This window comes from Engystomops pustulosus, chromosome 5, assembly GCF_040894005.1.
Source record: "Engystomops pustulosus chromosome 5, aEngPut4.maternal, whole genome shotgun sequence".
In the NCBI taxonomy this organism is placed as follows: domain Eukaryota; kingdom Metazoa; phylum Chordata; class Amphibia; order Anura; family Leptodactylidae; genus Engystomops; species Engystomops pustulosus.
Genome location: NC_092415.1, coordinates 181,471,128 through 181,492,315, shown reverse-complemented (window position 1 = coordinate 181,492,315; position 21,188 = coordinate 181,471,128). Strand labels below are relative to the sequence as shown.

Here is a 21,188-nt window from a genome sequence, read left to right as displayed (position 1 = left end):
CCCTTCAGACATAGAATAAAGTTATACCACTGATCTAGTCAAGATTCTGCAGAAGATGCTAAGATCCCCCTTTGACACAGATTCTAGAGGTGGTGTCCACAAATATCATACATTTACCACCTAGCCTTTGTTTTTGAGCAATCCAGCAGTAAAATTTTGTTCTGTAGGTAATAACGACTATTTTTTTAATTAAACATCAATCTTTCTAGGTGTCGTTAGGCTTTCATCCCCCACTTTGCTTGTCGCCAAATAAGAACCATTACACATGGATGTATATGTAATATGTGTCAGTGTATACATGGTATGGATCCGCTGTTCCTCCCATTGTACTATTCAAGCGGATATAATAAAGGGGGGTGTCAATCAGAATACATTTTCTACCTTGCAGAAAGGGGAGGCTGGTATTTAAGTGGAAGCAATTCTCGCTGAAGGACAGGCAGGGGTCTTTAGACTGAACCTTGTAATTAGATTGCGCCTCAGCTCGATTCTCTTCTAGCAGAACAGTTACAACCTAGAAATAGTCAGATACAAACAATTACAATTGTTAGGTGGTTGAAGGTTACAAATATAATCTAAAAAAGGTAAAAGAAACCAGATTTAAGAAAAAAAATGCAGCAGAAGCTGAACAGACAGCAAGTCTGAGACCAACCTGACAAGCAGAACGGAGGAATGTGGTGAGTCGCTGTGAGTCCACCCTGGTTACTGCACCTACCTCTGGCACAGCATCATTTTTTTGTCCTGCAAATTGTATAAAAACATTTTTTTAAGAGTTTAAAGGAAATCTGTTAGTTGTTTTGACCATACAAAGCTACATACATTATATGCCTGAGGTCCCATAAAAATGCTTACAGTACAGGACAGAACTAGTGCACATATGCAGGGATTCACTGCATCACAATTGACTACAATTGGCTAGGATGCTGTGAGTGATGATCCATGTACACGGTTCATAAAGAAAATATACGACACATCGAACGAGTTCTTGGGACCCAACACTGTGGTGAGCAACATACCACACACTTTCTCCAAAGAGAACTGTCAAATAGGAGCAGTGGATGATGGAAAACCTATGCAGATGCCAGATTACACCTCTACACATCCCCAAGATATGTCCAAAGTTTTTATAACTTGGCATCTCATGTTCAGGCATCAGCAGGCAGAGTCATATTCCTAACCGTAAACTCATCAATCCTGATCCACAATCTCCTAAATAATGCCTAGTTTACTTTAGGCCCCATTCACACATTGCGGCCAAATCACAACCTCAACAGAAGTTTAAGGCACCCCAGTCCGGCTGCAGTGAGCACAAAGTGTCTCACCGCACAGTGACCAAGCTGTGTGACCGCATTGCAAAATATAGAACATGTCCTATACATTGTCGGATTTGTGGCCTGGCCGCTCAACTTTCAGTGAAGAGGATAGGGGTGAGGAGCGCTCACCCCTCCTCCCTTCCCCACACCCCGGATCTGGTCCAGACGAGCACACAGTAGTGTGAATAAGGCCTTACTTACTTACTGTGTTCTCGAAATAAGTAAAACTTACTACTAGATACATTCCTTATTCATTTATAATACAATTTAGGTCACCTCCACACACAACAGCGCCTTCCCCTGGATGCTGCGTCCACTTTTCTTCCAGCTCTATTTCCTCAGTTTGTAGTTCTCTGTCAATGGCATCTTCATTGCACTGGACATATGCCTGCAATAACAAGGTGAGAGAGATGAGAGGGAAATCTGCTTCCCTACCCGCAGAGAAGATTTTTTTTTTTTTTTTTTAGGAAAAGGGGCGAGAGGTCACGTAAAAGAGGGAATTCTAGAAAGGACATTTCATACAAGCACTGTCCCAGAACAAATTATGCTCGTAATCCAAGGTTCCCATTACACCTACTACTACTCACCTGCTTTGTATTGGTCTTTCCAAAATTCCTAATGTACATTTCATATTCCTTAACAGGAGGAAGATCCAATAAAGAGAAAGTAGAAGAAAAATCTAAGTCGACGAGTCGGAGGATTTCCAAACTGCGCTTCCTTAAATGAAATATTAAAATACAAAGTAAGGGAACCCATCCATAGGCTTGGGGCATCTAAACAGTCAAAAGATAGGGTTTAGGATCCTAAAAGAGCTTATCTTATTGGTGTCCGGGACAGATAGGTGAACTGACCTCAGGACAATGCACATGCAAAGATAACATACAGAGGTGAAACTTAGCTAGGACGAATCAGATGTGCTATACATTGATAATCAATGTTTCAGTGTCTATACATTGATAATCAAATGTGAACCCAATAGTTTATAGTCCTAGTAACACAACACTATGTGTGTTTGATAATAAAAAAAACATCCTTTATGATCGATTTTGTATTGGATGACAAGTCCTGCTTCTACACAGCAGAAAGGACCATGTGTACTCTGCTGCTAGTTACCATGAAATGGGAAGAAAGGTGTCCTGTTCTCCTAGGCACTTGCATTTAGTAAACAAGTAAATAATCTAGGATCACCCTACATTACATTAAAGGGCAAAGATATAAGCAACCAAGAACACTAGGGAGTTCTAATAATGTGTTGAGAAAGGGAATTATTGTCCACAGATTAAATTAAGGGACATCTATCATCAGTTTAGTGATGGTAGATGTGTCCTAATAAGATGTTCGTTCCCCAAGACTTTTTTGTTTTAATTCTAATTCTATATGCCACAATCTCCCGGACGCCTCAGGGAGCCTCGTATCAATTAATTTATGCATTCCTCCCGTAGTGCTAGCACTCCTGTCCCACCACCAGAAGCGCATAATAGATAGGCGATTTCTTATTAGGACTCATCTATCATCAGTAAAATTTTGGTAGATGTCCTTTGAAGGTACACATCAAATGTGACCCTGCTAGGACATCTTAGAGCCAACAATAAGGAGAAGATTCAAAACCTCTAACATGTTCTTTTCTGCAGGATAACAAGCACACTATTTTTCTCTAAATATAGTAAATAACCAAATGTACATACTTCTGCTTTGTTGAGATCTGGCCACTAACTTGACGCTGTTTTGCATTTCCAAAATCTATGAATACCCCTCGCTGAGCACTTTTTCTTGGAGTAGAACTGCGCCCTAAAGATGCAGAAATAAAGATTGTTACAACAAGAAGACTATTCAATTGAGTAAACAGTAAGATAAAGGCAAAACATACATTTATCACAATGACCTCATACCCTATGTTTGACATAGTAAAATCAAGTTTTGGCCTTTATCATAATGGAAAATAATCACACATGGGGGCACATTTACTTACTCGGTCTGGAGGAGTTCCCGAATGCATAGTGCATTGCCGACAATGCACTGTGCCATGATTCAATAAGATTGTGCACTCGATTTCCCGAATGTGTTGCTTCCTCGCTCAGGTCAGCCGGAATTCACCATCTTCCTCCCGGAGTATGTAAGTGTCTTGCGACACAAATTTAAAGTTAAATCCCACGCTTAGTGCGGTGGCCTGCCCCCCGATTTGTGTCGCATGAAAGCCGGCGCCGCTGCTCCAAAATTTGATTATGTGCACCAAAATCCCCTTCTAAATACCTGTCCCAGCGGCACAATCCCCAAAAACGTCAGAAAACCCAACGGAAATGCGATCCGCGGACCCTTAGTAAATAAGCCCCATTGTGTGTAATGCAAAAGTAGGTCTCACAGAAGTGAATATGAGCTGCGCCCACAGAGAATCCGTCCCATCGGTTGGAGAGGTTTGCTTACAGCTCCATGCATAATGTAGCATTGGGCCAGAAACAGTGGGGAGCGCTTCAACCAATCAACTACTTATGACCTATCCTATTAGTAGTCCATAAAACCCCTTTAACAAGCCGCAGATTGGTTGAAGAAATTTCTGTAGCTAATAACCTGTTCCATATACTGGAATGGGTAGATTACTGCAAGGCCCCATCAGATGAATAGGAACACCTCTACAACAAATATGATACATGTGAATTCACGTATTGAATATATGGCAACTCCTTATATTGCTGAAAGTAATGAAAGCAGCTTCTCAGGTCTATTATCAGATGTCTACCATCAAAACAGGGTCTAAAACTGGACATACACCTTAGATACATGTTCACTGACAGCGATGTCTACCGATTCCCTCATACACATTATTTTTAGGTTCAGCTTACCATCATGTGTCCTAACCATCATGTGTCCTTTATGGGTCAACATAACTCCGCGACGCTTCTGGTGGGGACTTTACTCATTTCAGAAAATAAACGATTAGGCAGATTGAAACCCAATTCTTATCTCTCCTGACATCTGCTGTAGTTGAAGAATTATGAAGCTAAAATCCACACCAAATGCTGGTAAAACTACTAATGCAGATAACACACTCCTGCCACACTGTTATAATGACAGAGATTTATCAGGACTTGTACTAATCGCAGCACCTTGTGAACCGCCATGCATTGCGATTATTTTCTCTTTTATGCTACCACCATGCATAGTGGATATGGAGGGGTGCAAAGGGGTGTTGCGGCCAGTGGCTGAACAGCTGCTGGTTAACAATGCTAATCTTCACTAGGCAGGACCTGCTGTAGATATGCACGCCAGTGCAGCTGCCCTGCTGAACACATCAGGGCACCGGAACATCTTGATATATCCACTAGCACTATAGGGGCAGGAACTTCATCATACGCCAGTGCACGATGCACTGGCATGTAATAAATCTCCCCCAATGAAATAATAAAGATAACAGAGCCGCCTCCTGGCTATATATATGCTCTGGGATCAGGAGAAAAAATTTAGTAGTAAAGATGGTGTCTCATCAGCGCAGGGAAGTGAGTGCCTTTGAAACTCTGCACTTCAATTTCATACGCTGTAGTCAGGAAATAGGTGCAGGGATGGATTTTCTTGGCTGGAGTTCTTTTGCTTCTATAACACTAAACTCACCTTACAATTGTAGTTACCCAAAGTAACACAAAAAAAAGCAAAAAATAAACAAAATGAAAGTGAAAACCTTCGGAGCGTGATTCTTCATCCTGGTGATCGTATGCCTTGTGTCTGTGTGCAGCAGGGACTGCGGTGATACTTTCATTCTCCAAGAGCATGGCCTTCTGAATCTCCTCCACTTCAGCACTCCTGGAGAAGGCTTTGGGTTCTGGCGTTTTGTCTGTAGTGTCAACCTCTTCACTCTCATCTTCAAAATCATCATCGTAATCCTAAGGAATGAAATCAAAGCTTTTTAATAATAATTATTCCTTTATTTATATAGCGCGTACAGATTGCCAAAATAGTCCCGGTCCCCAATGGGCTCACAATCTAATCAACCTTACCAGTATGTTTTGGAGTGTGAGAGGAAACCAGAGGACCCGGATGAAACCCATGCAAAGTGAGTAACAACATACAAACTCTTTGCAGATGTTGACCCTGGGACTTGAACCGAGGTTCACAGTGCTGCAAGGCTGTAATGCTAACTACTGAGCCACTGTGCTAAAAAATTGGAAACCACAATAAAGTTCGGCCACTTACTTCAAAATCCTCTTCATAGTTTGTGGACTCATCGTTTGCTGTATCAGTGTTATATAGAGTCTCCTCAATTTCCTTAAAAATAAAATTATAACAGAGATCAAAAAGGAGAAAAAAAATTTTCTTTGCAATACAGAACTTCAAATAAAACTGATAAAATCCAAATTTTTTTTATGTGTTATGACGTCGCTTATAATAATATTCCAATCGGGACCCTCACCAATTTTAGTGAATTATCCCAAGGTCATCAATATATTAAACTCGGATAAAAATTCTTTAACCCCTTGACGCCTCCAAGCTGACTTTTTACTGATTAAACTTGAAGGCATTACACTTGCACATACTCTTTTTATGTACCAATAGAAGAGACACGAGGAAGAGACCCCTGTTATTGTGATCTGTAGAGTTCTTAGGCGAATCATCACTGATCAGATTGTTATCCACTATACTGTGGATGGAAGATTACAAAAAAAGGGGAACTAGCTGAAGGCTGCCATAAATGTGCATTATGAGCCGTAAAATATAGGGCAGGTTCTATTCGTGTACAGCTCTCTATGGAGAGCGCTCACCCCTCCCTTCTCCATCCAACCTGTGGTTCACAGCTCCTGTTTGACGGTTCCCACGGATGTGTCAATGAAGCCTTAGTTGGGGAGGGACTGCACCACACTGAATCGGAACACCAGAGAGGGGACCTATGTTTAAATCCCTGATCCCGGAGAGGATGAGTTAAAATTTTGCAAAAGTGCCCACAACTTCCTATCTACTTCCATGACTTAGACAGTCAATTGCAATTAAACTGTGATGTTGCAGACCCAGGAATATTTCTATAGCTACATATAATGTCTTCATCCAGTATGTGCAGGTAATAGGCAAAGGATAAACACATCCAGTGAATTCACCACTTCCCTGCTGATCTATACGCCGTTACATTGTGTGGGTGTTGGAAACAGGTTCTGAGTGCAGCAGAAAGCTTTCATCTGATCCTTATATAAATGTTTATGCCGCAGTGCACTAAAATCTGATCTAAGACCCAGGGAGCAGAGATAAAGCCATGCAAAGTGGGGGAAGAAGTGGCACTGCTGGACTAGGAATTTACTTTGAAGAACAATCAAAAGAAAAGAGCAGTGAAGGCCTATAGTGCTTATCTGGCAAGTCTCCCCAGTACATCACATACGCCTCCGTCACTATAATTATTTCCTAAGGGCAGATGCTCCGGCTCTGAACAAGCCTGGTAGGTGATGGGAATTTGTCAGACCATCTCTTGGTCTAGGCCTCCATCAGAAAAACTTTTTCCATCATAACTTTTTTCTTGTACTAACATCAGAGGAAAGAGTTGCTCTGCCCCCATTTTAATGAGTAACATTATGATTTTCCCTGAAAGCAACACTAAGAGTCAGCAAAGGTCACCGTTACCTTCTCATCATTGCTTTCCTGCTTTGCTGTGAGGTCCTTGGAGCGGCTTTTGTGTGCTGCAATGTTTTCCTATTAAAATGGAAACAAAACATTTATGGTACATCATTATTTTAGAAAATAGTTACCAAAAAGCTGCATCCAGGAGGCATTGATTTAATTGAGTCCTGGACAATAGTGAAGACACAAAATCTTTTCTCTAGGTTTCAGGAAAATGATCAGAGACAAACTACAAGCAAGTTGTGTATTCCGTTAGTTAATGCAATATTTATGCTGACAATTAAAGGGGCTATGCCACAAACGTAACTTATCCTCTACCGACAGGATAGGAAATTAGTTGCACACTGATGTGGGTACAAAATCTGGGGAAAAAGGGGTACCTCAAGCCATTTGTAACTAGTCTTATACCCATAGAATATGAGATGTTCCATAGATGGGACAACCCCTTTAAATGAATTTTTCAAACCCAATACTTGTTTGTAATGTGATGTTTAAGACCCCTTTTGACATGGCGGAAACCTCTGAGATTATAGCAGGCAAGAAAGCCACAGTAGAAAGGGGATCCAGCAACGCTAAAAAAAACCCCACCCCCGGTAAACCAGCACAATCCTAAAAGTTGATTATGGAAGTAAAGAGGCCACGCACAACAAACACAAAAAGAGCATCATAGCCACAAGGCCCAGATCCACGAGCAGGCAGAGAGCAGGAGAGTGTATAAAAAATACCCACTTCAATTCCATGCAAGACTTTGAGACGGCTGGGGATCCCACTTATTTTCTATACTCTTTTAAGGATCAATGACTACAGCAAAAAAAGTGTGTGCAGAAACATGTACATTTCATTATTCATTCAAATTTGCATAATGCCTTGCAGCACTGGGGACCTGGGTTCCTGGGTTCCTGAAGAATGGACGCTAGGAGCATTTGTGATTTTAAGGAAAATGTTAGATGCCAGTGAATCTATGAGAGCATTGCCATGTTTTACCTGAGAATCAGTTCTCTTAGTCTCATGTGCACGTGTTCTGCGGTCTTTCTTATCTCGGTGTCTTTTTTCCTTTTCTCCCTCATGTGAAAAACCTTCCTTATGATGTTTTTCTTTTGCTCGGTCTGAATATACAACAGGTTCCTCTGTGGCCCTCTGGTCTGAATGTGTCCCCCTCTCTCGTCTGCTGTGATGTCTCTTCTCTTGGTCTGCAGTCTCTCTCTGTTTTCTTTCCCTCCTTCTTCTTTCCTGATCTGCATCTTCACTGATAAAATCTTCAGTTTGTTTGTAGTGTCTTAACTTATGACTTGCGTCTTCTTCACCCTTGAAGGGAATACATGAGGTGAGGAAATATTTAATAGGTTATTTACTACTGTGGTTTCGAACGTATAAAAAATTCTATCTGTTCTTAGTCATGGTCAGACCATGACTAACAACAGATAGAATTTTTTTATACATTGGAAAAGTGTCTGTGTGTGCCACACATCCAATTTTGCATTTCACTGCTTTTAATGTAAACCAATAATTTTTTTTTTTTTATTTCATTTGAGTGCAGGAGAACCTCTTTCTATGTTTTTCTACAAACTGCTGCTAGCCGACACCGACGCGGTTTTGGAGGATCGACGAGTGCTCTCATCTACCCCCTCTCCTCTCTCGAGCACTAGTGGTCACATGGTGAATTCCTTGCAATAGGTGAGCTGATATTTTATTTTTTCAAGTTTCAATACAATGTTTTCTTTATCCCATCCAGGAAAACTTGACTGCATATTTACTGTGGGAATGAGGGTGACATAGCACCTGGGTAAGAGTTAAAAGTTGAGGGGCTGACTGCTGAAACTTCTACCAATCACAACAATGGAACGCCCAGAAATCCAGAGAAGTAATTCCTGTTTTCACTTATGGATAAAGTGCGAGTCATGGTGCTCCATTCAATAGTATGAGGGTATCAGATAATGCAGAGCGCAGTGCTCAGGTATCTCTGGCACTTCCATTCACTTTCTACGAGAGTCCTGGAGTCCAAACGCCGTTCCCTCTTCTCTTATTTCAGACACTCACATAATACTGAATGGAGCGGGACACATGCTGGTCCCAGCGCTCCATCCATTAGTAAGAACGGCATCGCATTTTATTTGTACTGAGAATCTTTAATTTTACTGCAGTGCAAATTGTGTTACATGTTAAAATTTACCTCCCGTTTCCGCTCTTCCCTTTCCCGTCTTTCTCTATGTCGTCTTTCTCGGTCCTCACTTCTGTGTTTGCTTTTTTCTAAAATTAGAAAATACATGGTCATCACTATAACTTGTATATAATATGTAACAGAATACATATAATACCAATGAACAAAAAGATACTGAAGCAGCACTCTGTAAATGTGATTCATTCCACCTTCACGATGCGACGTTTCGTCCATTCAATCAAGACATTTTCAAGCTTGAAAATGTCTTGATTGAATGGACGAAACGTCGCATCATGAAGGTGGAATAAATCACATTTACAGAGTGCTGCTTCAGTATCTTTTTGTTCTTGGATGTATGGGCCATCACTGGACCCTATTGTGAAGACCTGCACCTGAGTTTTTCTCCTTTAAACGCGGTGCTGCTCCTTAATCTCCCTCTGACCCTATAATACCAATGAGATTTCTCTGGTGTTTTTACGGTTTTTGTACTTCTGCTGCATGTCCTAGGCACAAATTGACTCTATAGTCTAATGTGTGACTTTAGAGCTCAGTGAGAACTGTCCAAACGTTGTTTCACAGCTTTTTTTTCTTTTCCAGAAAAACACCACTTGATAGCATTTTACTAGCCATGAGCAGATTGGAAGGAAATATAGATTTATACATCCTTTACTAATGTAGAAGATGGATATAACGTCCAAAATTACATTTTTCAGGAAAAAAAAAACCCCTTACACGTTTTAGCATGGTGGATTTTTTAAATTTTTTTTTAGGAAAACACAACGGGGCACATTTACTTACTAGTCCAACGGAGTTCACCGAAAGGGCATTGTCCGCAATAATGCACTGTGCCGCGAGTTAACGTTCTTCTTCGTAGTGCACGTAAGTGCATTGTCTTACGACACAATTTGAAAGTTAAATCCCATGCTCAGTCCGAATCAGTCGGATCATCCAATGGAAGGCCCCCCAATTTGTGTCGTATGAAAGCAGCACAGTTGCGCCAAAAATCAATTGCGTGCGACACAATCCCAGAGCAGATACCTGTTCAACAGATGCAATTCCCGAAAAAGGTGCATAGTTCAACTAAAGTGCAGCCCACAACCCTTAGTAAATAAGCCCCAATGTCACTTACCAAGACTGTCTCTTATCTTCCTTTCCTCTCGATTTAAGTCTCTTGTTCCATATTCCTTAACGGCTTTCTCCCTACTCTCCATTTTGTCCCTGGTTTTCTCTCTGTCCTTAGTTCTGTGCCTCTCTGATACATGATGTCTGTCCTTGTCGCCTTCTCTTGCTTTCTCCCTCTCTCTCCGGTGCTCTCGCCCATCACCCCTGTTTCGGTCAGTCTCTTTTTCATCTGCCTTCTCATCAGGCTTATGTCTGCGTCGGGCATGTTCCTCTCGATCTTCCTCTCTGTGATGTCTTCTTTCCTTATGTCTCTTGTCTTTGGCATTTTCAGACTGCATACTCTATATAAAGGAGTAAGAGATGAAGGAAAAAGCAAATACAATGAAGCTGGAGAGCGAAAACCTGACAAGTAGTTCTATAAAAGGACAGCAAATAAACAGTAATGCTACAATAACTACAGGCAGTCCACAGGTTAGGTACAAGGTGAGTTCTGTAGGTTTGCTCTTAAGTCGTATGTTATTGTTCTTGTATGTAAGTCGGATGAGGTTAATTTTGTGTAACTCCAGAAAACATATTTTCTTTGATCTTGTGACAATTGGATTTTCAGATTTTTTTGGTTTGTCATGGGAACAAGGATTAACAATAAAATTTAATGGCAAACACCTTTGATATCTCTTAGGGATAAAATTCAATAACCATAGTAAGTGCTCTGAACTTTGTCATTGACTAATCTCAAAGTTTATTGAACACAAAATTCAATAAATTACCAGCATTCAGAGAACTTCCCAGGGGGCAGTGAGGATTGTCTGTAAGTACAAGTAGTCTTAAGTCCAGGACTGCCTGTACTAATATTTATTTCTGAAAGTCACAAAATATGGCAAATCCCTATGCTTCCGGCATTAAATATAATACATTTTTATCATTTACTGCTTCACTACTCTATGGTGGGCAGAAACACTCTACATTGGCAGCTGACAATATAATCCTTTACACTTTCCCCGCAGGAGTCTTCTTATATACACCAACATGCACTGCATAGGAAATCCTACATCACTGACAACCAGGGCAAGTCTGTAATACATCTCTAATATCCAAGTTATTTCTTTACCTGCTTGTTGTTATGTGACTGACTGGGAGCCAATTGATCAAAAGAACAGGAGTCCATTGTACCCCTGGGTCAAGGAAGAAGCCGCCACATCGTTACCTGTCTATGAAACTGATGGAAATGGCCGAAATTGAGCTCACATATCTCTGGCAGAGCTGTAGATATGAATATGTGCAGCATGGTGCATGTGCAACCAGCTGATCTATTCATTTTGGGGGTACAATAGAACCCGAATTTTTGTGATTGGCATGAATATCTCCTATTCTGGAGATAGAGGAAAAGAGAAGAGTGGGGAAAGGCGAATGATTTCATCAGGGAGGGGATTCTATACACAGAGGGAGGGGGCTAGAGAAAAGGAGCAGTTTTTTGTAGCCGTGGCTAATGGCACCCGTGGGGGCTCCCGTAATGGTATTGCTATATAAATGTAACTACTTAAAGCGGTTATCCACTATCAGTAAATAATTGATCTTGTGTGTGTATTGGAAAGTTATACAAATTTCCAATATACTTTCTGTATCAATTCCTCAGGGTTTTATAGATCTCTGCTTGCTGTCCTGCTATAAAAAGCTTCTATATTTACTTTCAGTGGATGGAAATCTGTCCAAGGGCAAGTGATGTCACACAGGTGCACAAGCCTTTATTACAACGGAGAGTAATAGGATCTGTGTGATTTATGGCAACCACAATGCTGATGTGCTGATGAGTTTGACACCCCTGACGTGGGTGTTTCGTGGCTATATGGACTCAGACAGCAGACCAACACACTGTGTACTTCACTGGGGCTCACAAGTAGGAACTCATTCACATTACATCCTACGTATGACTTTTTATATAAGTAATATTTAGTTCTCTGCAGTCTCCTAGGCTACAACAAATCGTAGCGGCTCTACGGAGAACACTTTGCATCACTGATAGATGTACGTTTTTTTATTCTAAATGCAGAAAGTATATAACCTGTGACAGATCAGGAAGAATCCAAACATCATAACATTGTCTGGAAAGAAATCCTTCACCTTTAACTGTTTCTTCAGCTCGTCTGTCGTCCAAGTGTCCTCCTTGGATTTATGCTGCAAAATACACAAAACCCATCAGTCACTTCATGCACTGCATCTGCATCTCACTGCTGCGATCATATGTAACATATAGAGGAAGAGGAAGAGCTCTGTCACATAGAGGATTATGGAATCTGGAACTTGACAGGACACCTAGAAGAGAAAGCAGGAGTCTAAAATCGGTGCCTAGATGGGGTGAAGATTTATCTGTGTTAGGGTCACATGGTATTCCTATGATCCACAAGAGTCCAAGCAATTAGACACTGGTACACAACTATTAGGATTATGATTCGTCAGCCTATAATAAAAAGGACTGATAAATTAAATGAAATCAAAATAACACGTGACAAACCAGGGACTCTTACTCATAGATCCAGACATGGTGACTGCAGTATTCTTCTTATATTTGTTATCCATGGCTCCCTTCCATCTAAAATTCACATGGGTGCGCTATAGTTTCACAGGATGTTACACTGGCCCCCCCCCCCCCCCCCTCACCACTGCTCTCGCCTCCCTCTGCCAGCTGTTATCTCACAGAAGTGCTCCTGCACAGTGTAACACCATGTGAAGCTATAGCACGGAGGGGCTAATTACAATAAGATGTTGATTTGAGATGGAAAGAGACCATGGATAACAAATAAAAGAAGATTATCACAGTCACGTTGCCTGAATCTATGAGTAAGTGTCCCTGGGTTGTCATGATGGATTTTGAGGGTCTTGGATATAGTCCAAGAAAGAAACTTCTCCTTTAAGGATAGATTGAGGAGATGGTTATGTTTGGTTCAGGAAAGGAACTATTGCGTTTCTCCAAGAATACGACAGAGTAGTATTATTTGCGCCGAAAACGGGTTAGGGCGTATTTTTTCAAGATTTATTAAAAATAGAATCAGATCTTTATCTTTTGGACATCATCATAACTCTACAAACCCCAAATTCCTGAATTTCATGTGACTCTATTGGCACTTTCCTTTTCTTACCCCTTTGTCCATGTAGCTGTTTGCAGCAAATTGCATCTGTCACCTCCCTCTTCCCTGCAGCTTCCTCCTCCTCCATGCTGCCTTCAGCAGAGAGACTGGAGGGAGGACCTAGAAACACAGTTCTGGTGTATTTTTAAAGAGCATAATCTTCCTTTTAAACTGTGTAGGTGCCACAGGCATAGAGATATATAGAGTTAAAGTTACAGACCAAAGTGGGAGCTGTATATGAAAATTACACTCCCAACTGTAAATTTAACAGTGGAAATCTCCGGCTCTGTGGCACCTAGAAAAACAATCCTTATAATTTGATAAAATAGAGGGAAGTCTCCTCTTTAAAATGACACCAAAACTAGGTGCCACAGAATGTATATAGGCATTTGTAACCTACGACTTATTTTTGGGGCAAATATGTTTTCTGAGAGCGTAGCCTGGCCTATAAGACTTCATCTGCATATTCTGGGGATGGCTATATGGATTGATAACCGATTAATGTCAAAGCATTATATTTAGCAGTCAGACCCCAGTAATCAGGAAAACAGAAGCCCACTGATGTGCCCCATGTGGACAGAGCACTGATGTACATGGGTGACCTGCGCTCCATTTACTTTTATGGGGCTAAGCCATCCTGGAAGTTTTTCAAAAACTAATGGAGTTCAGGTCAGGCATTTAAAGCAGTGCTACATTCACATGGGACGCTATAGAGGACTTGTGGACCCTCCGTGATCAGACACTTAGCAGAGAAGTGTCAATAGCAGTATAACCCCTAGAGAGGTGGAACGCAGTCTGAACAGGGCCTAACCCTGTTTAAATGTGACAGGACACGGCTTCTCAGGTGCCATCTGCCAGTATGAGAAGGATAAGCTGCTCCCGTCTCTTCATTCTCTAATGCTGCACACGGCGCATATAATCTCCTCCTATTCACACTGCTGTTTGCCTCTGCAATCCTTCTATGAAGATAAACCAATCCAGCAGGATGAAAATAATCCCAGGACATGAATGTATATAAAAAACAATATAAAACACTATTAGATGAAAAATAATATATATACAGGCAGTTCCCATGTTATGTACAGGATAGGTTCTGTAGGTTTGTTCTTAAGTTGAATTTGTATGTAAGTTGGAACTGTATATTTTATAATTGTAACTCTAGACACATTTTTTTAGTCTCTGTGACAATTGGATTTTAAAAATGTTGGGTTGTCATCAGAACCAGGATTAACAATAAATCGTAATTACAGACACCTCTGATAACTGTTATAGCTATTTATTGTAGCCTGGGGCTAAAGTACAGTAAATTACCAACATCCAGAGGTCCGTTTGAAACTAGGGGTCATCTGTAAGTCAGGTGTTCTTAAGTAAGAGACCGTCTGTAAATGTACAGGTGGCTGTACACATTAGGCAGATATCCTGTCCAACTTCCACATGCATGCTGAGCCAATGAAAAAGTAGAAAAAGACTGCAGGACGCATCTGGTAATCTTTCATCTCAATCCCGAAGAACAAATAAGATTAGCTGTGATCCAACATCTGCGGCCAGTAGAGAAGACTACATACATATATTACTTGTATGGCCAGCTTAAAGGGATTGTCTAGGATCTGCTGAGTCTGCAGTGAAGAGACTGCAGAGCTCAGACAAGTCGCATGGCCTCTTGTACTTCCTATGGAGAAGATGGCTGTACACAGTGTAACAGCAGTGCTTTACCTGTCCGTGTGATGTATGAACAAGACCTCAGTAACTTGTGAAGCAGAAACAGCATTCACAGGACTGCGGTGACCGCTTCATGTACTGCTCTGTAATTGATTATCTATCCTGAAGACAGGAGATCAGTTATTCAACCTGGAATATTCCTAAATTCAGGGCTGCCCTGTGTAAGCACCAATGCTGTCAGTATACACCGATCCGGCTCTTTGGTTGTACCCTGGCTTATGCCAGATCACAAGTTTTTCACCTACAAAAGTTGGCAGAGCGAAACGAGACAAATGTTAGCCAGACAAATTTACTATAACCTGCCCTAGAGAAAAGGCCCAAAACTGGTGAAGATTTCAGTTCCGGTGTCAGTGATGCAGCAGAAATATTTTAAGGGGTTGTCCACTTTCAGCAAATAATTGATATTGTTTGTGTGATTAAAAGTTATGCAATTTTCCAATATACTTTCTGTATCAATTCCTCACAGTTTCCTAGATCTCTAGGTCCGTGGTCATGTCACACAGGTGCTCAGCTTGTTATTCACCAGGTCATGTAATATCACACAGGTAAACAGCTCGTTATATCCCTGGTCATGTGATGGGCTGTACACATGACAATAGATATGACGAGCCGTGTACCTGTCACATGCCCAGGAAGCGATTTTATCCACAGGAAGTAAACGGTTAATCTTTCCATAGAATAACAACAAGCAGAGATCTAGAAGGAATAGGTGAGGAATTGATACAGAAAGAATATTGAAAAATTATATAAGCAACACAAACAATATCAATTATTTGCCAAAAGTGGACAACCCCTTTAACAGGTCAGAACCTTTTAATAATTACTGTACATCGCTCGCCAGTGGAGCCCAGTATTAAAACCAAACAAAAAGCTCTGGTTTTATCAATCCGCCCCCATTGTGTATAATGTACTCTGCCTGTTTATTTTTCACTAATACCTTCATCAGTAATCTGACTCAGAGCTGCACATGACCGAGCGCGTTGCCCAGATTTCACAGAGAAACCACAGCACCAGGGACTCCATGCATCGTAGTCATATATTATGCCCTTACTCCTTGCAAAACACCAGCACAAAGAAGTCATGATTACAGTTTGGCAAGGAGGCAGCGACTCCATGTATTATAGATCACTATGAAACTCAGGTTCGCTGTACTGTGGTCGGTCCAGCCAGTGCATAGTGCGTGTTTCACAGACCGAGTCACACTAAGGGTGCGTTCACATTGCTTTTTGTAACACAACGCAAAGGCTGTTTGGAGGAGATTTTCCTTATTGCATCAACGCAATGTAAATAAATTGTATTTAAATTGTGCTTTTAAGAAAATGCTATTTTAATGTAATGGAATTTGGCGAATTTCCTCTAAACAGCCATTGCATTGCGCTACAAAACCTAATGTGGCAACGCATCCTCAGGCTTTTGTCTCCGTTAGGTGCAGGTCAGTGGTAACTTCTTCTTATATTTGTTATATAGCCTGAGGGGCTCCTGGGGGTTTTACCAGAGCCCCTTGTGCTGTATCTTCACAGGCAGGTACACTTCCAGACTTATCACACAGTGGGAGGGCAAAGTGCTCCAGCACAGTGTAGCAGCCTGTGAAGCTACAACCCAAAGAGATTCTGTTTACAATCCCTAGAGCCCTCCTGATTCATTAGCATAATTTTAAAAGTTGATATTAGAAGGAAGGAGGCCGTGGATAACAAACATAAGATGATTATCACAGTTGCAGTGCCTGGATTCAGGATCTGGTTGATGGATTGTGATGATAGATTTCCTTTACGCCTAATTTTCTGATTCCTAAATAGCGGTTTTTGCTGAGTGTGAGTGTGAGTGTGTGTGTGTGGGGGGGGGGGGAGTATGTCAGGAATGTTTACTAACAGCCCTATAAGGCAAGGTCATTTGGGGAGGGGGGGGTTGTTGACAGATTCCATTAATCGTTGTTTCTTGCAGGTTTCCCAGGCTGTAGCTCCCATCCATTCCCTGCTAGAGCTCTTAGGCCTAGTTCACACCTGCGTTTGGACCACCGTTATTAACTTCCATCATTAAAATGATAATAACGGATCCGTTAAAATGTCAGTTGATTTCAACAGCCTTTTAATGCCTCCTGTTACTATCATTTTAGTGGTGGAAGTTAATAGCCGAGCTCTGAATGCAGGTGTGAACCGGGCTGTAGCCTAAATGTATCCGTGTCATATGGGTCATATCACTGATCCGAACATTACTGACCCACAGACTGGAAGGAGAGACACAATCCAGTCACAACCTATCTGTGTAATAACTGCATCTACCTGATGTTGTTGTGGCGCCCCTTGTGGCTGAACTACAAGTGACAGGATGGCAGGGGGTGCTCACACACTATGGGCACAGTCAGGAATATGAAGGATGATACTTCACCCTCTCTGGCTGCATGGTCCTCTCAGCCTTGTCCCCTCCGCCTGCAGCTCTCTCCGTTACCAGGTAAGTCACTCCGTTCTGTTGACTACATGGGCCGGCGCCATGACACCCAGGCTCTTGGTTCACTGCGCAGGCGCACGGGCAGCTTCACCAAGGCAACGGCGGCGTCAGTCCTACTGGCAACCGCAGCCAGGGAGCGGCGGGCACGCGCTCGCGCGGCCGACAACCAGCCAGCGCGCGTGCGCAATCCGATACTTTATTCTTCCTTCCCATAATGAGAGTGCAGGAGGAAATATTTTCTTTTTTTTTTGTCTTTTTTATGAGGGGAAAGCAACCGTGAAACCGCTAGTTTAATATGACAAAGCTATGAGCCTATAGCTGACTTCAAGACCAAGGGGGGGGGGGGGGAATAAGTCATTTTTGTTTTGTTTTTGCAATTTTTTGTTATGTACATTGCAATTTTGGGGTTCTTCACTCCAATGTTAATGTTCAGGCAAGTTCAATGTGTTTTTCATCAATGCCTTCTATTTTTTTTTACTTTTCTGTCACCCAGTGTGGGGTCTTGTTTTCATTGGAAGGAAATGTAGTTTTTAATAGCACAGTTTTGGGTTTTATATATATCCAACTGGTGAACTTTTATTAACCCTTTCTGTGCAGTGTATTTTAAAAAGAACGAAAATCTCACATTGTTTTTCTAATAAAACTTTCTACTTTTATCATTGAATCCTAAATAACAGGACAGGGGAGATGTATCATTGTACAGTATGATAAAACCACTCCCCTACCGCCACCGCGGCAGATACATCATGAGGCTTAGACCTCATGATGTATCCGCTGGCCGTTCTGACTGCCCGCCCACTCCATTGGCACACCCACGTAGATGGCGTAGTCGCTGGAATAATAGCAATTTCTTGCAATGCGAAAAAAATTGCGATTGTATCAGTGTATCTTTGCCAAAAAAAATGGCATAGAAGCACTGACAAATCTCCCAAAAAAACTTTTTCCTCTGGGTTTGCTTCACCATCTTCCAGGCACAATAACTTTTGGTGAGGACTTTTTATTTTTTGCAAAAAGACCTGTAGATTTTATTTGTACACGTTTGTTCGTAAAGTTTTTTGAGCACGATTAATATAATTTTATTGAGTGATGGATGATAAAAAGTCAGTTTTGTCATCGTTGTTCATTTTCTATTTTAAAGTTTTTTGTTCTATGGTATAAAAACTGTTAAAGTTTTCTAGCCTGCGTCTGATTTCACTTCTTTTTTTTTTTTTTTTAATTTCCATCTGATTTTTTTTTTGCATAGCTTTTTTGATATGTTGGATAATGCACTACTAATACCGGTATATAGCATCCTTTCCTGACAGATCTGCAGCCTGGCCTAATAGATAGTTCATTGTTCCTTCACTGGATCTCAGACTGCTGTGCCACGCCATCGGCACCCTGCGATTGCGGCTGTGGCAGTGGGAGTTGACTCTCTTGCATATGGTGAACGTATTTTAAGAGCGCTGTCCCACGTTGCGTTTTGGCTGTGTTTGCAAACGCAGACCAATCTGCACTCACCCGGGCGGGTCGTTCTTGATCCCAGGCGGTGGGTACGGTTTGGTCTGCGATTTGTAAACGCAGACAAAACCGCAACATGGGACAGCGCTCTTAATGCAAGAGAAACACAACAGGGTTGGGCTTGTCCACAGCACATATGTGTTCCCACTGTAATTCATGCGTTTTGCAATGAGCAGCACATGTTTTGCATAAAACTTGTGTGTTTCAGTGGAATCATAAATGCGTTTTGGCCACATGTGAATATGGCCTCAGAATTTCTTCACTCCATCAGGAGCACATTTTCCAGAATTGTGTGCAGATGATCACCTATGGATTACATAGGCTTTGCAATATGGGAGTAGAAAAATCCAACGTAAAATCGACAATAAATCGTCATAACATGCAGATCCACCATACTTCTTGGTCTGGATTTACCTGTAGATTGAATGAATAGGGTCCTGTAATGTTTTTGATTAGTTGCCAATTAGTGCAATTCCTGAATTGTGACTAGTAGTCATGCCTTGGCCAGTCATGGTCATCTGCAGGACAACGTCTCTTTTTCTGCAAGTGTTTAGAAAGCTGGGTGACTTCAAAAGAGAACTCGAATATCTAAACGCTGACAAGTTCAAATACCAAAATATCCTAAGGGTTTTATCCTGATCTGAATGTCTGCTTTTTTCCTCTAAAGGAGTTTATTGCAGTTCACAACCTTCCTCTTTCACCTAGTAAAGCAGTACTGTATTATCACAATCATTACAGACACAATAGAACATTCACATGTGACAGGTTATAAGCAACAGGGGTGAGGAGGAACTTAAAGGGAGTTTCTAGCTTAGTGATACTGATGACCTGTCCATAAAATAGGCCATTAAATGGAACCTGTCATAAAGATTTAGAACTTCATATATACAGTACAGTATAAGGATTGTAATTATGTCCTAAATTCTTAGAGATTTAGCATAATGCAGAGATAAATCTTTGAACACTGTGCTTACATGACCTTTAAAGGAAATCAACCATGTGGATTTTGTGGTTTTAACCAAAGTATACCTGCACTCTGACGTGTGCCCCCTGAAACAGGATCCGTTCTGCATTAAGCTTAAAATGGCTTATTTTTCATGAAATAGGAGTTTTATGAATATGCAAATGAACCTAACAGGCTTTTGTGTGTGTCACAGAAGCCCCTTCTGGCTCAATCGGCTGCTAATTATTCAAGCCTTCATTTGGTGCTTATGCCGCCTCATCCTTTCCCTGTCCTGTCAGCTGACGGAGCCAGATGGGGCTTCGGTGACATACAGAGGAGCCCCTGAGGCTCATTAGCATGTTTTTGAAATTTTCCTTCAAAAATAAGTAATCAAAAGCCGAATGAAGAATGGATCCTGTTTCAGAGGGGACATACACCAGTGTGTAAGTATGCTTGGGCTAAAGCCACTTCATCTTTGTGATTGAAATATATTAAGGAGTCATGGGGGTGGAGAAGAGTCACCATAATATATTCCCTCCTGGCCTAGTCACAAGGAACATCATCACAAGTCTGGGGGTAGGGCTGATGGGGGGTTATGAGGTCAGGTTAGTGTTATTCTTCACCACGCCATGATTCTTTGGTTCATTTTTATGCAGCTTTCCAAATGTATTTATCTGTGTAGGGCCCCGTTCACACCACTGTAATTGTGACCATGATCTGACCTCACAAATTGTGGCCGTATCATGGCCACAGTAAGAAGTCTATGGCACCTGCAGTGAGCACCCAGGGGGAGATTTATCACTGCTTCTACGCCGGTTTCCTGTCTAAGCCACCTCCATGCCATGTGAGCATGGAGGCGGCTCAGAGGGGCGTTGTGGGGGTCAGAGTTTGCGGGAACGCCCCGTGCCTGTTTAATTTAACATTTTTGTTTGCCTTAATAAGGACAATAATTCAAAAGTCGTCATCTAGGAATGCCAAGTTATCTTATTATATTGAAATGGTGTGCTAACCTACTTCACCTGATATTGAGTGAAGTGTATTATACTTATCTGTGTAACTTTAAAAAACCTGTATACGTTTTTACGCAAAACTACTCCAGTAGTTGTACCTAACAGCCAGGCCCCCCCCCCTCCCAAGCTACATCAAGAGGCCTAAAGGTGATGTCACACATGGCGTTTTTAGTTTTCAGATAAAAAAAACCGCATGCGATTAAAAATGCATCCGTTTTTAAAAATGCATGCGTTTTTGTCAGTTTAAATTGCTCAAATTCGGAAAACCGG

At 41.5% G+C, this 21,188-nt stretch overlaps 1 protein-coding gene across 1 annotated transcript in view; it reads right to left on the bottom strand.

The window, feature by feature from the left end:
* Positions 1–17,585, bottom strand: part of DYNC2I1 (dynein 2 intermediate chain 1) — a 28,082-nt gene extending 10,497 nt beyond the window's left edge. Inside the window, exons 1-13 of the mRNA XM_072153973.1 lie at positions 17,406–17,585; positions 12,298–12,351; positions 10,187–10,520; positions 9,070–9,146; positions 7,884–8,204; positions 6,903–6,971; positions 5,493–5,564; positions 4,981–5,182; positions 2,996–3,098; positions 1,898–2,027; positions 1,587–1,698; positions 650–738; positions 382–511 (exon numbers count right to left, since the gene is read on the bottom strand). Coding sequence (XP_072010074.1) covers positions 382–511; positions 650–738; positions 1,587–1,698; positions 1,898–2,027; positions 2,996–3,098; positions 4,981–5,182; positions 5,493–5,564; positions 6,903–6,971; positions 7,884–8,204; positions 9,070–9,146; positions 10,187–10,520; positions 12,298–12,351; positions 17,406–17,420 — 1,708 coding nt within the window. The 5' untranslated portion in view covers positions 17,421–17,585. The remainder of the gene's footprint in view (positions 1–381; positions 512–649; positions 739–1,586; positions 1,699–1,897; positions 2,028–2,995; positions 3,099–4,980; positions 5,183–5,492; positions 5,565–6,902; positions 6,972–7,883; positions 8,205–9,069; positions 9,147–10,186; positions 10,521–12,297; positions 12,352–17,405) is intronic.
* Positions 17,586–21,188: the final 3,603 nt, after the last annotated feature.